At 39.6% G+C, this 15,544-nt stretch overlaps 1 protein-coding gene across 1 annotated transcript in view; it reads right to left on the minus strand.

The window, feature by feature from the left end:
* The window catches only part of gfra3 (GDNF family receptor alpha 3), a 61,678-nt gene that overhangs the window by 9,520 nt on the left and 36,614 nt on the right, over positions 1-15,544 (minus strand). The window contains exons 4-7 of the mRNA XM_063000657.1: positions 11,884-12,232; positions 10,104-10,213; positions 8,883-9,017; positions 7,339-7,463 (exon numbers count right to left, since the gene is read on the minus strand). Of these exons, the coding sequence (XP_062856727.1) occupies positions 7,339-7,463; positions 8,883-9,017; positions 10,104-10,213; positions 11,884-12,232 (719 nt within the window). The remainder of the gene's footprint in view (positions 1-7,338; positions 7,464-8,882; positions 9,018-10,103; positions 10,214-11,883; positions 12,233-15,544) is intronic.

The raw sequence follows: 15,544 nt of genomic DNA on the forward strand, positions 1-15,544 counted from the left end.
CAAAAACAAAATAAGCTGACATGCATGGAAAAGACTGAAACTGACAGACTTCAACTAAACATGATTGGAGTTTGTTACTTAGTGGTGCACTAGACCTGCCATGTGAACACAAGTAACCTTCTCTACCATGTTAAAATGAAAAAGCAGTGAGCATACAATGACTCTATTATGAGATTATCATCCCCATCCTCAAACAACTCAACAAATAATAAATATGCTGTGCCTTATGCTTATAGAGATCAAAATACACGGATCAGCCATAACATTAAAACCATCTCCTTGTTTCTACACTCACTGTCCATTTTATCAGCTCCACTTACCATATAGAAGCACTTTGTAGTTCTACAATTACTGACTGTAGTCCATCTGTTTCTCCCTTTCATGTTGTTCTTCAATGGTCAGGACTCTCCCAGGACCACTACAGAGCAGGTATTATTTAGGTGGTGGATCATTCTCAGCACTGCAGTGACACTGACATGGTGGTGGTGTGTTAGTGTGTGTTGTGCTGGTATGAGTGGATAAGACACAGCAGCGCTGCTGGAGTTTTTAAACACCTCACTGTCACTGTTGGACTGAGAATAGTCCACCAACCAAAAATATCCAGCCAACAGCGCCCTGTGGGCAGCGTCCTGTGACTGATGAAGGTCTAGAAGATGACAAACTCAAACAGCAGCAATAGATGAGCGATCGTCTCTGACTTTACTTCTACAAGGTGGACCAACTAGGTAGGAGTGTCTAATAGAGTGGACAGTGAGTGGACACGGTAGTTAAAAACTCCAGCAGCATTGCTGTGTCGGATCCACTCATACCAGCACAACACACACTAACACACCAGCACCATGTCAGTGTCACTGCAGTGCTGAGAATGATCCACCACCTAAATAATACCTGCTCTGTAGTGGTCTTGTGGGGGTCCTGACCATTGAAGAAAAGGGTGACAGGAGGCTAACAAAGCATGCAGAGAAACAGATGGACTACAGTCAGTAATTGTAGAACTACAAAGTGCTTCTATATGGTAAGTGGAGCTGATAAAATGGACAGTGTGTGCAGAAACCAGGAGGTGGTTTTAATGTTATGGCTGATCGGTGTATGTGCCCTCTTTTAACAGTTCAACTGCAGTATTTTAAAAGCACAATGTAAAATTCACATCAAATTCAGAATAGTTTAGTACAACTTTAATGGAGCTTGAGTCATTTATCATTAAAAAAAAATGAGGTAGATGGAATAACAGGGTGCCTTAGAGAACTGCAATGTGAAGCTGAGTGCTCAACTTTTTAAAAGTACAATTTAATTAGTCTACAGATGTATTAGGTCAGTCATCTGACAGAGTTTGCTGCCCATAAAAATTTGCATCCCCAACCATACTTTGACATTTTGTGAAGTCACCCTTTAACTCACTCCTAACATATGTAGGAAATAATGATAATCGAACCTTTGTCGATATAAAAATTCATCAGAAATGTTCTTGTATGGTAGCTCTGCCATAAAATCCAAAAATCTTTAATTAATATTAACATCACTACTTTATTAAATAAGTACAATTTTTGTTGAGCCATTTTGTTGCTTGTATGATTTTTGGCACAGAACAACTATACTATAAAGTGTTTAAGTCATTGATATTCACTCATTCCCTGACCTATACTCTTCCTTTATCAACTGTCCTTTTATTAAGGCCTGGATGACACTAAACTGACTGATGATAGCATGATGATATTACCATACTGTATGTTCAGGTTGAATTCATCAAACATGTCTGTCACTGGCTGGGATAATTAAATAAATGTCTATGTCATACCCCTTTGTTCCTTGCCAGAATGACCCAGCTGAAGGACACACTGGGCAAAAGAGAAAAATCACAAATTCTGAAAGCAGTTAATATATTTTGTTTAATATTTGTCATAAAAGACATTTTATACTCAAACATACAGTAGTCACTCTTATAGTTTTCTTTCCGAAAAGAAGAAACCACTGGTATAATAGTATATACTGTAGTTTTGTGTGCGCTGGGGCCAGTAGGTGACACTGAGAGATAGATATACTTACCTTTTGCTTTCATTTTTAGTTGAAATTTGGTCACATCTTGCACAGAAATACTGTGTGTTACGTAATAAACTGTCAAAAACCTCAAAGGCTCAGTTCATAAAACATGCACATGGTATCATTTTCTCATACATATGTAGTTGAGTCTCCTAGGTATTTCATTTCATTTTCATTAATCGCTTTATCGTTGTCAGGGTTGTGGCAGGTCCAGATTCTCAGGAAAACATTGGGCAGGAATACCCTGGGCAGGGTGCCAGTCTATCACAGGGTTTCAGTCCCCCATCAGAAATAGCCAATTATGTCTCTGTAGATGCCTGGCCAACCCATAGCACTGCTGAGTTTTAACCTTAGCATAATAGAATGTCGGTAACAGAGTACCTCGTATCGCACAAAAAGTATTTGGAATTACAGATATTAGCAAACACTGTATAAACAAAGTGAACCCCTTCTATTTAATAAATTCATGTTTCTAGTCACAACAGTTGCTTACAGGTGTAATAAACTAATTATATAAAGGAAATTATATGCTTCCAACTTTACTGCAATAGTTGAGAAAATGCATTTTTCTGTTCCAGCATGACTGTGCCACTGTGCACAAAACAAGGTTTATAAAGAAGAAGCTTGGTTTGAAGAAACTCCAGTGGCCTGCACAGAGCTCTGACCTCAGCCACACTGAATAGCTTTGGAATGAACAGGAACATCATTTAAGGCTTTTTTAACCAACATCAGCAACCAGCCATATAAATGCATTTTTGACTAAATTGGCACAAGTTCCCACATATATATTCCAAAGTCTTGTGAGTAGCCTTACCAGAAGATTATATGTTGTTATAGCTGAAAAGATCACATAGAGCAGGGGCGGCTCGTTCCTTAGGGCGCACCACCAAAGGGCGAAAGGGAAGACATTTTTCTATCACATTCAACCAGTGTTAAACTAGCTGTGACTGTTCTTGACAGTCTGTCTTGCCTCGGAATATCGTAGTCCATTCAGCATCGAGTTGTGTTCTGTACAGTACCGCCCCTTTTGGGGCAACTTCAGTCTGACTGAAAATCGCCCCAGATTGCTCTCATAGACTCTCATGTTAAAGCTCTTTTTTTCAAACTGCAGGCACTGCAATGCATTTTGAATGAGTTCCGGGAGGGCTCGCACTTACGTGCCTGCGTCACACGTAATCGTTCCTTATTTGTTCTGTGTAATTGTTCCGTATTTTTATCAATGGGAGAGAAATGCTGCAGATTAGACTGAGACAGGGCGATGTGTATGAAACAGAAGGAAACTGCTGCTACCGGGGGAATTAGAGAGCGTTTGGTTATTATTTTAAGTAGTGTTCACTTTTAGTCTTAGTAAGGCAGTGTGTGCGCAGGCATATCAGCGTAACAACCTGTTATTACTTCAATGTTTGAGTAGCTCAGTGGGCAGAGCGCGTCGCATGTATTTTTCCTATTGAGAAAAAATTTCACATGATATTCTTCATGTTGTTTTGCCTAAAATATGGTTCTGATTTATTATTATAAAGAATGAAAATAAAAAATGTTAAACAGCCTAAATAAAACATTTTGATAATGTTCCTATGACGGTGTAAGACCGGTTATATTTTTTATAGGTGCAACCCTAACCGCCTACACCCCCCCACCGCTCCCGCTCAGGTAAACACCCGCCATACCACCCCCCACCCTATGCCTTCCGCCAACCCATCAGCCCAGGGTGTTCCTTATTTCTAGTTCTGAAAGTTGGCAACCCTAATTGGAGCAGCTAGCGTCTCGTCAACATGACTACCATTACCTCAGGATCTGCTGCACCTAAAATAAAATGCTGATGAAGACTGAATTAAATTGTTAGTGTGAAGGCTTTACTTAATTTTATGATTGATGGTAAAGCTGCTCTCTTTCTCCATGTTCAAAGTATTTGTGAGGGCAAACTGACAGATGACTTAAGATGTTAATTATTTAAGCATTAATTTACCCATTGAATGGGTCACCTTGGCCATCATCGCAACAATTGCCCCTTCCTGAGAGATTTGGCAGGAGCCGCCACTGACATAGACATCACTTTATTTGATAAAAAAATTTTTTTGAAATGGGATGTCCAACGGGCTTATGGTCAGGTGTCCAAATACCTTTGGCCATATAGTGCATGTATTAGCTTGTTTTTTTCCTTGCAGTTTAAATATTACATTAGTCTGATGAGATTGTAGCAACTTGTGCAATGAGCTTTAGTAAATTAAACATTAATGATTATTGGTGGCATAAAGGCACAATTTGTATTTGTATTGATACATCTGGACACCTTCATACCCTAAGTGTCGTTGGTGGAATAGAACAGTCCTTTTTTATTTATTGTTTATTTATTATTTAATACAATATCAATATAGAGCTCAGGGTATTTACAGATACCAAATACTAATCCAGATACCAAATACTAATCTCATATCAGTGACCAAGCAAGCTCTCTGCATCCTTCTACTGCCAAGTAATCATCACAGGCCACGTGCTATATGCTTTGTCATTCAAGATCCATGTTGTGTCACTTACCATCACAAACAATCACTGAAAGAAATATTTCAGTATATTGGATGAGAAAATTTGTTAAATCTAATTTGATACTGATTTAGCATTTTATCTGCCTCAATATGATACTCAGTAATAGAACAGTGCATTCGTAGCTATTTTTTCAGGGTTTTGTTGTCTAAAGAATTAACATCAAGTATTACTAAATTAAATGCACATCAGTTTGCAAACTAAACGTACTATTGAACGAATGAGTAAAAGAGTCTGAACAATTTCCTGGCTAAACTAATTAAAATGATCTAAGTTATCTAGTATTTTCCTAAATCAATACAGTAAACCAATAAAAGCACTCTTGTAGCATCCTCAACTCTATACGAGATTCAATTAAACCCTTTGCTTCACACATCCCGCTGCAGGTTTTGAAAGCACTAGGCTGTGACTCTGTCTTGGCTTTGATCCTGTTTAGCCATGCGTTCAGTAAAACACTCCATTCTAAAGGCAAAATGACAGCCTTCAGAGGAGCTGACCTGCATTGTGGGTTGTTTTGTGAGCCCACATTGCACTCAGGTTTTACTGTGGATGATTTGAGCAGCTGTGACTTGCAAAAGTGTTTAATTATGTGTAAAAAAGACTCTAATAGCTGACAGTGTGTTGAGAAGTGTGTTTAATGGCATGTGTTTGCATTAAAGCGTTATCAGTAATATAGTTTGATAGTTTGTGAGTACAGTTGATAGCTGACTTCTCCATGTCCATAAAAACAGGGCTAATTTGATTATACCCAGTAAAAAGTACAGAAAAGACTTTTCTTTCACCTGAGGCTGGAAAGAAAAGTGCTACACTATGCTAAGAGGAAATTTGTCCAGATGGTCATTATTTAAACCCCTCCACAAAAGGTCTATAAAATAGGTCTTATATAAAACAGAAACTGCTGGTAGCCTTGAGCAGGAGCTTTAGTGGTGGTAAAGTTTTTTTAACATTAGGTAGTATGTTCAGTAGTACAAATGATAGTCTATTGACTAGTGTGTCCAGTACAATAGATTTTGTATTGCTGTTACAATGAGGGTAGTGCACTTATCAGTTTAGTTCTGAGTTACACTAAGTTTAGTTGCATAGTTTTTAAATGCAGTGACCTAAAACATGTAGAATTTGTTTGCAAAATGCTGATTAACACATTAACACTTTTGAAGGGTACTAAGTTGTGTGTGGTAATTTTTAAATACTGTTAAACACTTAGAAACACATAACCCATCAGCACTGATTTTAGGTGTACAGTTAGAGACTACAGCTGTTTATTTCATGCTAGCACTGTCGCCTCACAGCAAGAAGATCCTGGGTTCGATTTCCAGGTGGAGTGGGCCGGGTCCTTTCTGTCTGGAGTTTGCATGTTCTCCCCGTGTCTGTGTGGGTTTCCTCAGGTAGCTCCGGTTTCCTCCCACAGTCCAAAGACATGCAAGTGAGGTGGATTGGAGATACAAAATTGTCCATGACTGTGTTTGACATTAAAGACATGAACTGATGAATCTTGTGTAACCAGTAACTGTCCAGTCATGAATGTAAAGTGTGTAATACATGACGTTAAAATCCTAATAAAATAAATACATTGAAATTTCATGCACAGGATTAATCTATTAAAATTTAAGATTTAAGTTTATACAACAAAAGGCTCTTTAGCATCGTCATATGGAGACGTGAGAAGATAACAAAAGGAAACAAGTTTATGAAACCGTATTGTTTCCATCGAAGGGTGCATTTCATCTTATTAAAGAGCTACTAAGCCATGACAAGTGATTCCAGGATTAGAAAACGTGGAATTGCTACCTAAAATGCAAACCCGGTCTCCGCATTTCACAGCTCACTAGTTGCAGTGCTGTATTTTTTCCCACAATGCCATGGTTCTAATTTAAAGTGGAACACAACAGTTTAGGGTTTTGTGAAACAGTGAGAATCAGTTTCTGCCATGTCTGTCCTTCACTTTTGACTCTGTCATATAAACAACTTGTCTTACTGGCAGCGCTTTAAAAAGGTCACAGCAAACTGGGTCTGTCTGATTGAACTTTGAGCGCAGTGACAAGCGGTAAAAAATGACCATCGAAAGCGGAAAATGTGTAACTCAAGGTAACACAGCAGCCAGTTAAAAGGCAGCACCTCTTTCCACAGGAAACAATGGCACAGCCAATGCAAAAGTCGTTTTGCCACGTATTACGTGAATCCAGCCTTTAGTGTCATTGCAGTGCTGAGAACGGTCCACCACCTAAATAACATCTAGTCAATGGGAGTTGTGGTGAGGGGTGAGAAAGTGAACCAACAGATTGGAAATACAGTCAGTAAATGTTTACACTCAAAGTTCATCTGTATGGTTGGTCTAGCTTAGAAAACAATAATGATCAATGTACTGTATGTTGCAGATAAAATGCTCAGTGTATATTTGTTTATTTATTAGGATTTTTAACATCATGTTTTACACACTTTGGTTACATTCATGACAGGACAGGTAGTTACTGGTTACACAAGATTCATCAGTTCAAGTTGTTAATATTAAACACAGTCATGGACAATTTTGTATCTCCAATTTACCTCACTTGCATGTCTTTGTACTATGGGAGGAAACCCACGCAGACACGGGGAGAACATGCAAACACCACACAGAAAGGACCCAGCCTGCTCCACCTGGGAAGCGAACCCAGTTATTTCAGTTTGTCTTTAAAATATATTGGGAAGTATGTTTAGTAGTTCGTGTTAGAAAAACTGTACTACAGTTTACATGTTTAGATGTCTGATTTGAGTACTTACTGAATTGAGGTTTGTAAGCAGGTCCACATTTTCATAGTGAATGTGAGGAGAGGGTCGAGGGGGTGGAAGAAGTGTTCCCTCCACAGGCCGGGGGTTGGAGCTTCCCATGTTCTCTATTGCAGTACCTGGAACACAAACAGAAACACATAGATTGCTATATTTAATAAAAAGTTTATTCGATAATGTTTAGCCCTGATCATACCCATATACCAATAGTTAGGAATAAATGCAATTTCAAAGGTTTTATAATAAATTCAAACACTTTCATTGAATAAACAGTTGAGCACAATGTGCATTTAAATGCTGTTTAACTTATTGAAAGTTTTCTCTCCAGTCAGCATGAATAAATTCAACCATCACGGTCATTTCCCACTAATCTTGGCTAAATACTCTCATGCATTAATAAGTGAGTGAGAAGGTTTTAAGCAGCAGCATTTCTTCAAACTGACTCTTGCCAAATCTGTGAAATGAATAATGCACATAACTGCTCTACTTTAAATATTCAGTTGGCCATCAGAATGACTTGATTGCTTAATAAAACAACTATTAAAAGAATGGGAAATTAACAAAGATGAAAAACAAATAGTGATTGGATCTTTAAACAGGGATATGTTAATAATTATCTTTTAGGCTAGCCCACCACCACTGATATTCGTTTTGAATCTTAGCGATGCTATCGGCCAGCCGGAGTCTACACAGACATGACTGGCTATGTTTGAGGTAGGCAAAATTCCTGAGATTAATTGTTGTCCTGTCCAGGGTAGGTACAGGGTCTTGTGAGCAGTGTAGGGCAGTACACATTGCTAACTGTTTATTAGAACATGTTACCTCACAGCAAGAAGGTCTTGGGTTCGATCCCCAGGTGGGGTGGTCCAGGTCCTTTCTGAGCTTGTATGTTCTCCCTGTGTCTGCATGGGTTTCCTCCGGGTGCTCCGGTTTCCTCCCACAGTCCAAAGACATGCAAGTGAGGTGAATTGGAGACACTAAATTGTCCATGACTGTGTTCGATATAACCTTGTGAGCTGATGAATCTTGTGTGTAATGAGTAACTACCGTTCCTGTCATTAATGTAACCAAAAAGTGTAAAACATGACGTTAAAATCCTAATAAAACAAACAAAACAAATCATTTACTCAGTACCATGTACTGGCCAACACTACACTACTTTGGTCCCGCCCCTCTCAATCACTTTAGATTAGAAATGTCTCTTGTATTTATTGATGGTCTTTGTATTTATTGTACTATTTTTTATCTGCACTGTGTGTATTGAATTGTTCAATATGTACTTGTATATAGCTGAAATTACAATATAGCCTTGTTTCCTGTTGAAACCAGACCCTCCACAACCCTGACCAGGATAAAGCGGTTAATGAAAATAAAATTGATTTCACTCCACGGTGCTTCTGAAGGTTGCACAACCACTGCAATGATTATTTTAATGCCAAAAAGAAAAGTATTTTAAAAAGAAGAAAAAAATGTTTATATTTTAAAATGACTGTAAACCTGCGAATGCTTTCATTAGCAGTTGAAGCAGTAACACTCACGCAAGCAGATGTTGCTGTTGAACATGTGCAAGATGCGCAGACACTCCTGCAGCTGGTTTCCACTTCCTTCACAGTTACACCATTGAGAGACCGCCATACTGCTGTTACTCACATAGTTTGGTGTCATGATCGTACCTGCCAGGAAGAAGAGCAGATAATAAATGACAGAGAAAGAAAGAGAAAGAAATAAAAAATATCTCTAAGTAAAGACTGACATTTACAATGAAAGACAGACTAATACATGCCCTGCCAATTAACCTAACCACCATCTGTGAGAACCTACAGCTAGCTCAGCCTTTGGCTCCAATCACGTTAACACAGACAGCCGCATCAACTCTCGTTTACGTGACACGTGTCTGGCTAATTTTATCAGTGTGTGTGTCCTGGTACAGGTCCATGTCATGCTGCAGACTTGGCCTACACTGCTGTGGTTGCTAGGACATTTCCTAATTATTGTGTCTGTGTAATGGAATGTGCATGGACTGAAAATGGAAAGAGAAATAAGAAATTCAGCCAAACTAAACATCGACATTTCTGTAAGGAAACATGCACTACAATGAAGTTATTTTTAAACACTTGTATTGTTGATTGATTATCCGCAGCTGCCTTTAGATATAAAGATCAACTATCTTTCAGCAGCAGACAATTAAAGCAAACCTGGTGTCTAAAATCACTGTGATTGAGCTCAACATCCAACAAAAATAAAAAAGCTGAAACTTACAACACCTGCAAATAACCAGCCTAACTCTTAACACTGTTTTTCAAAATACCATGGGCCCTGCAGAACTGGGTTCATCTCTTGTCTCTAGTCAGTTTCTGTGAGGACTGGCTACTCTAAATTGCCTCTAGTTGTGAGTAAATAGGAGTGTGCTACACTGTGTGGTGCTCTGCAATGGACTGTGAGCTGTGGTAAAGATCAAACCAAGGCCCATGTGGCTTTGCAGCCACCAGCTGTGCCACCATGCCACTGCAGTAATGCCATGGTGGTACAGGTCAATAAACTTTATTACAGTATTTTTTTCATACTGGCCAGTTTTAGACAAAACTCTTTATTTGGAGAGGTTTAAAGTTAAGACCAGAACACTTAAAGCCTTCACAAGTCTGAACAAACTGTTGTATTAAGAGCACAGTGAGGCTAATAGTCTGTACTCAGTGAGTGTAAACAGGTATGAACCCCGGGCTGCAGTGGCTAGGTGGGTCTATCAGAGTGGGTTTGCTCACCGATCATTCCGGCGTAGGCCTTCAGACACACAGCTCCACTGTCACGCACACAGCCTGAGGGGGAGTATGAGGACGGCTGGCAATTCTGTTGAAAATCAGCCAGTCTGGACCTAAATAGATTAGATGGATGGATGGATGGATGGATGGATGGATGGATGGATAGATGATAGATGATAGATAGATAGATAGATAGATAGATAGATAGATGGATAGATGGATAGATGGATAGATGGATAGATGATAGATAGATGGATAGATGGATAGATGGATAGATGGATAGATGGATAGATGGATAGATGATAGATAGATGGATAGATGGATAGATGGATAGATGGATAGATGGATAGATGGATAGATGGATAGATAGATAGATAGATAGATAGATAGATAGATAGATAGATAGATAGATAGAGATGAGGGTCAGTCAAGCTTTGCAACACTTTACAAAATGACATATTTTAATAACAGCTTTTCTTAAATTGTGTTTATGTTAAAACTTTAAAGTAACAGCTTACATTTGATGATAGTGTTAAAAATTATATTAAAATTTTTTTTGTAATGAGCTAACGATCTGGCATTCTTTAGTGCAACAAATATGCAATAAAAAATCAGCTGGTAAGTAGACACTAACTTTCACACCACTTATCAGATTCCTTATTAAATTGTTATATTAGCTAGCACCAGATCATGATTACATTAAATAATGCCAGTTTGGGCTTTTTAAGCCTAGTTCATCATTTTTTAATCAATTAACTATTTTCCTTGTTGGCTGTCTGGATACTATGATTTGTTCATTCCTGAAGTCTGTAAGTGTCTTTTAGGTAGTGCAACTGCGTTGTTTTAGATTTTTATTACTTAATTTGTCTGCATAAGGTAGAGAGTGCATAGGCATATATTTAGGTGTACACATCCCTGTGAAATGGCCAGGTCTTATGATATAAAAGATGAGACCAAGATGAACCATTTCAGAACTTTATCCATCTTTAATGTGACCTATAATCTATTCAATTCAATTTAAAAAGCAAATTAATTCCACTAGAACACCAGCACAGAGATTCTGAACTCCTCGGCTTAAAACTTGGTGTTGCCACCGGTCGGCTGGGCGCCATTTTGTGGGTATTATTGGCATATACAAACTTATACAAATAATGTAGTTGCATAAATATGCACACCCTTAAACTAATACTTTGTTGAAGCACCTTTTGATTTTATGACAGCATTCAGTCAGAAATTCCTCCAGTCCCTTTATATTGCTGTATGTCTCCAGTTTTTTTCTTCTCTTTTCATCAATTTTGGACGGACGACCAGTTGTTCATCTGTTGATGATCGTCTTTACTGTGTTCCATATGTAATGCCTTGAAATTTTTTTGTACCCTTCTCTTGACTGATACCTTTTTAACAATAAAGCTTTTTCTGTATGATGCAACTAAATGTCAGAAAAAATGCTACTAGAACAACTACTAGAACTTTATATGGGGTTAATCAGAGTCACTTTAATTGATGGAACATGTCCCTCACTACTATTCAATGTGACATTTTTCTGAAACCACATTCACAATTATAAGAGGGTGTGCATACTTATGCAACCACTTTATTTTATTTTTTCTATTTTTTTTTCACTCTGAATAATTTTAGTTTGATTTGATTTTTAATTAAATAGCACTGATTATATGTCACATATATGGAAATAAATCTGAATGCTTTATCTTGGTCTGATTTTTTTGGGCATTTTAAAAGGATGGTTGTAGACTTTTTATATCCAGTGTATGTGCATGCACACCTGCACAGATCATCACGGAGACAGTAGCTCTCGAGGTTCAGGCAGTTAGGCTGGGGTTCTCTCTCCTCATAGGAACAGGAGGGAACGATGGTTTTCCTCCTTCTTTCCCCGCACAGTGGCTCAGTGCAGGAGCAAAACAGCACACCAAAACTATACTCCTCAGGAACACGCTCCAGGAACTTTCGCAATGCCCGATGGCACTTCTGTCTGTTACAGTAGACTGAACCCTGTGCCGGCTTGGTGCAGGCCAGGACGTATTCAGCACGCAGAGCACCACACTTCTCGAACAGCCCGCAGTCCTGAGCTGCCTTCAGACACTGGTTCTGTCCATCCGTAGGAAATGAGGAGACTGAGGTAGAGCAAGAAGGAGATAAAAGTTGTGAGAAGAGGTGTGAAGGAGAGTCAAATAGTAAGCAGGGTGACAGACAGTGCGTCACACCTTTTCAGTCCAGTGCTCCAGAACACGGAAAACACAAAATAAAAATATATGAAATATAACACTTTTGCCTTTGGCCTTGAGGGTGTTATATAAGATCAGTAGAAGTGAATGGAGATCAGAAAGAAAGCAGTGAGTATTACGAAAGCTAATTATTGGGTTGACTTAACCTTTGTAAAGACATTGTTTCATGTTTATTTAAGTCAGTCCAGGTTTGTCAGTTAAGTCCCCTTAATTTACAGTAAATGTGTTTAGCTCTTTATTAAGTCTTCAGTCTTATACACAAACTCATTTCCAAAAATATGAATAAAAAATTAAATAAAAACAGACAATGATTTGCAAAGCCTTTTTACCTGTATTTAATTAAAAATAGTAGAATGACTAATGATTAATATTTTCTCCAGGATTATGCACACAGTCTGAGCATTCTCCAGACTCCTTAGATCTTAATACGTGATATTATGTAGAGTAGATGGTGAAAAACCTAAATTATTTGCAGTCTTACACTGGCAAATGTCGACAATTTTCCTATGAAGGTACTAAGTGGCAAGACATGGCCCAAGTCATTCTTATTTTGTCCCTGTACCAAAATTTTTGAGTGTGTTGCAGCACCAATCCTGAATTGTGCTACAGTCACATAAAGCCCAGTATGACAGACAGGTCAGAAGCCTGCATCAAGTTTTTTACATTTACATTTTCAGCATTTAGCAGACGCTTTTATCCAAAGCGACTTACACAATGAGCAATTGAGGGTTAAGGGCTTTGCTCAGGGACCCAACAGTGGCAACTTGGTGGTGGCAGGTCTTGAACCAGCAACCTTCTGCTTACTAGTCCAGTACCTTAACCACTGAGCTATCACTGCCCTCAGTTCAGTAGAATCCTGTCAACGTAGTCACTAGATGATGGGACAGGTCAGTTACAGTTTCCCCTTGTTGGTACTGACAATGGCTTTTCCTTGGAGCATGAAACTCCATGATAACTGATTAGAAATGTTCCACTCTACAGCAGTTAAAGCAATGGCTTCTTAAAAAGCTGGGTTCCACTTCCGGGTGAGAAAGGCAGACATTCTTAAGCTGCATGGGCTTCTCCTACACATTGACTAAGTATAGTGAGGGTGGAAAAGTGATTGTAGTTAGTCTGGGCTGGTTATTTTGTGTCTAGCCCATGGAGACCTCTGTTACTGAAGGCAGTTGTCCAATTCTGTAAGCTGCTCTGGATAAGAGCATCTGCTAAATGCCGAAAATGTAACTGTAAATTGAATGTCAAGATCATACATGAGCTTTAAATACAGAGATGGGTCATGGGTGTCCAACTTGTCTTTGAGCTCCTTAGACAACCTCTCCTGGAAGGTGGCTATTAGCACAACAGAATTCTACCCACTCTTGGCTGCAAGGGTACAGAACTAGATGGCATAGTCAGGGACAGAGCATCAACCCTGCTGAATATGGAGAAGTCGTAAAGCTGCTTTTTACCCAAATGGGCAGTCAAAGATCTGCAACAGGTCTGTGGTGAATCAGTCAATGGGCACAGGTCTGGCCAGTTTTTCTAGATGCAGGCGGCCCACATCAGGGCCCACCCAGAGAGTAGCATTAAAATATGAGCAACCTTTGATTGCTCAGTAGAAAAGCGTAAGAGCACTGCAGCAGGAATTCCCAACAGCAAACCAGTTTTTAATCAAAGCATTCAGCAGCTGGCAGATGGGGTTCAAGATGGTGAGTGGCATGGGGATCTTTGATGGTAAAAAAATAAGCTTGTATGTGTGTAGTATTGTGGGTGGGTTAGGTGCTAGCCCATCAGTTTTGTTTTAGTCTAGGGTATGCAGCTGGCTCAGAATCTGCTTGAGTACCTGTGGTGAGGAAAGGCTATTCAGATGACTCACCACCAAGCTGTTTCTGGACAGACTGAAAAGAATTGTAAAGGAAAATCCGATTGCTGAGGCAGGATTCGATACAACTTTATAGAGCATCAGAAGCGAGCACTCTACAGGTAGTCGCAGGTCAAGCCATTACAGATGTTTTATGACTCTTGTGCATTGATTCTAGTGGTGATCACACTAGCCGTGCTGCAATTCATGCTGGCCTGGGTTTCTCTGGAGTCTGATTTCCTGGGGATGGCAAGAAAAGTCCTATGAACTTATATTATGGACAGGTTTTCTATGAAGACTGCACAGAATTTTTGCTCTTATTATGGTGTTTCAGAGTGAGATCAGTGAAATATCAGACTTGAGCTGCTGGAGGCCCAGGCTGATGAGAGTCCAATACCAGCTCTCACCAAATCTCAGAAGTTCTTCTTGGTCATCTTGTGATAGTGGAGACTGACTGAGATCAACAGAGCATCGGCCAGAGGTTGAGTCAAAAACATGACTGAAGTTGGTGTTCAGAGGTGCCTGGATGGATCTGCTCAACTAAAAGATTTTTGTGAATTGCCCAACTTAGGTGATGAGTTAGATTCTCTGTTTCAAAGAAATCTGTAACGGGTCGATTACTTTTGCTCAGCGCATCTTGCAGCAAAAACCGTAGATCGTCCCATTCCCATGGCAAGCGGACTACAAGTCCCAAAAACACTAGCGCTAATCAGCGCTAACTCGCAGCACCTGTGGGTTTGCTATTTAGGGAAAGCCAGAGCGTTGCTCTGTGCTGAGTCAATCCCTCAGTCGGTACGGTAGTTGGCCGGTGTGCGTTCGCTCGCTACTGCTTTATTTATAAAGCGTACGCTTTTGCATTGTTTCTATCAGAGTTATCGCTCTGTAGATACGTTCGCTGCTTCCGTGTTTTAGGAAGCTATTGTGTTTACGCAGTTGAATCCGACTCGTGAGTCGATTCCTCTATTTAACTCTTTTCTCGTTACGGTTTTTTGTGTTTGTTTTGTTTTCTTTTTAGGATCCAGGAAGAAGCATTCGGGATCTTGCGCCGTGGATTGGTCGATTGATGGATCGAGTAGCTGGTCGGCTGGCCGCGGTCGCGGGTCCCACCTAGCGCTCTTCCTCTTAGTACTTAGGAAATTACCTAAATAAATATATACATTTATTGTTATTTATCTCCATTCGTCTCTTTTCTGTGCTCTGCACCTTGGGTTCCGTCTCTCTCAGTGGGTTGTCAACTGTATCAACCCACACCGTTACAGATTGACTCAGCCGTTGATTATGGACCCAGCGGAGCTAGAAAAAAATCCCGAGCCACAATTGCCCGCGCCCGAGCGCTTTACTGGAGATCCGGCTAGGTGCAG

This window comes from Trichomycterus rosablanca, chromosome 1 (genome assembly GCF_030014385.1).
Source record: "Trichomycterus rosablanca isolate fTriRos1 chromosome 1, fTriRos1.hap1, whole genome shotgun sequence".
Lineage (NCBI taxonomy): Eukaryota > Metazoa > Chordata > Actinopteri > Siluriformes > Trichomycteridae > Trichomycterus > Trichomycterus rosablanca.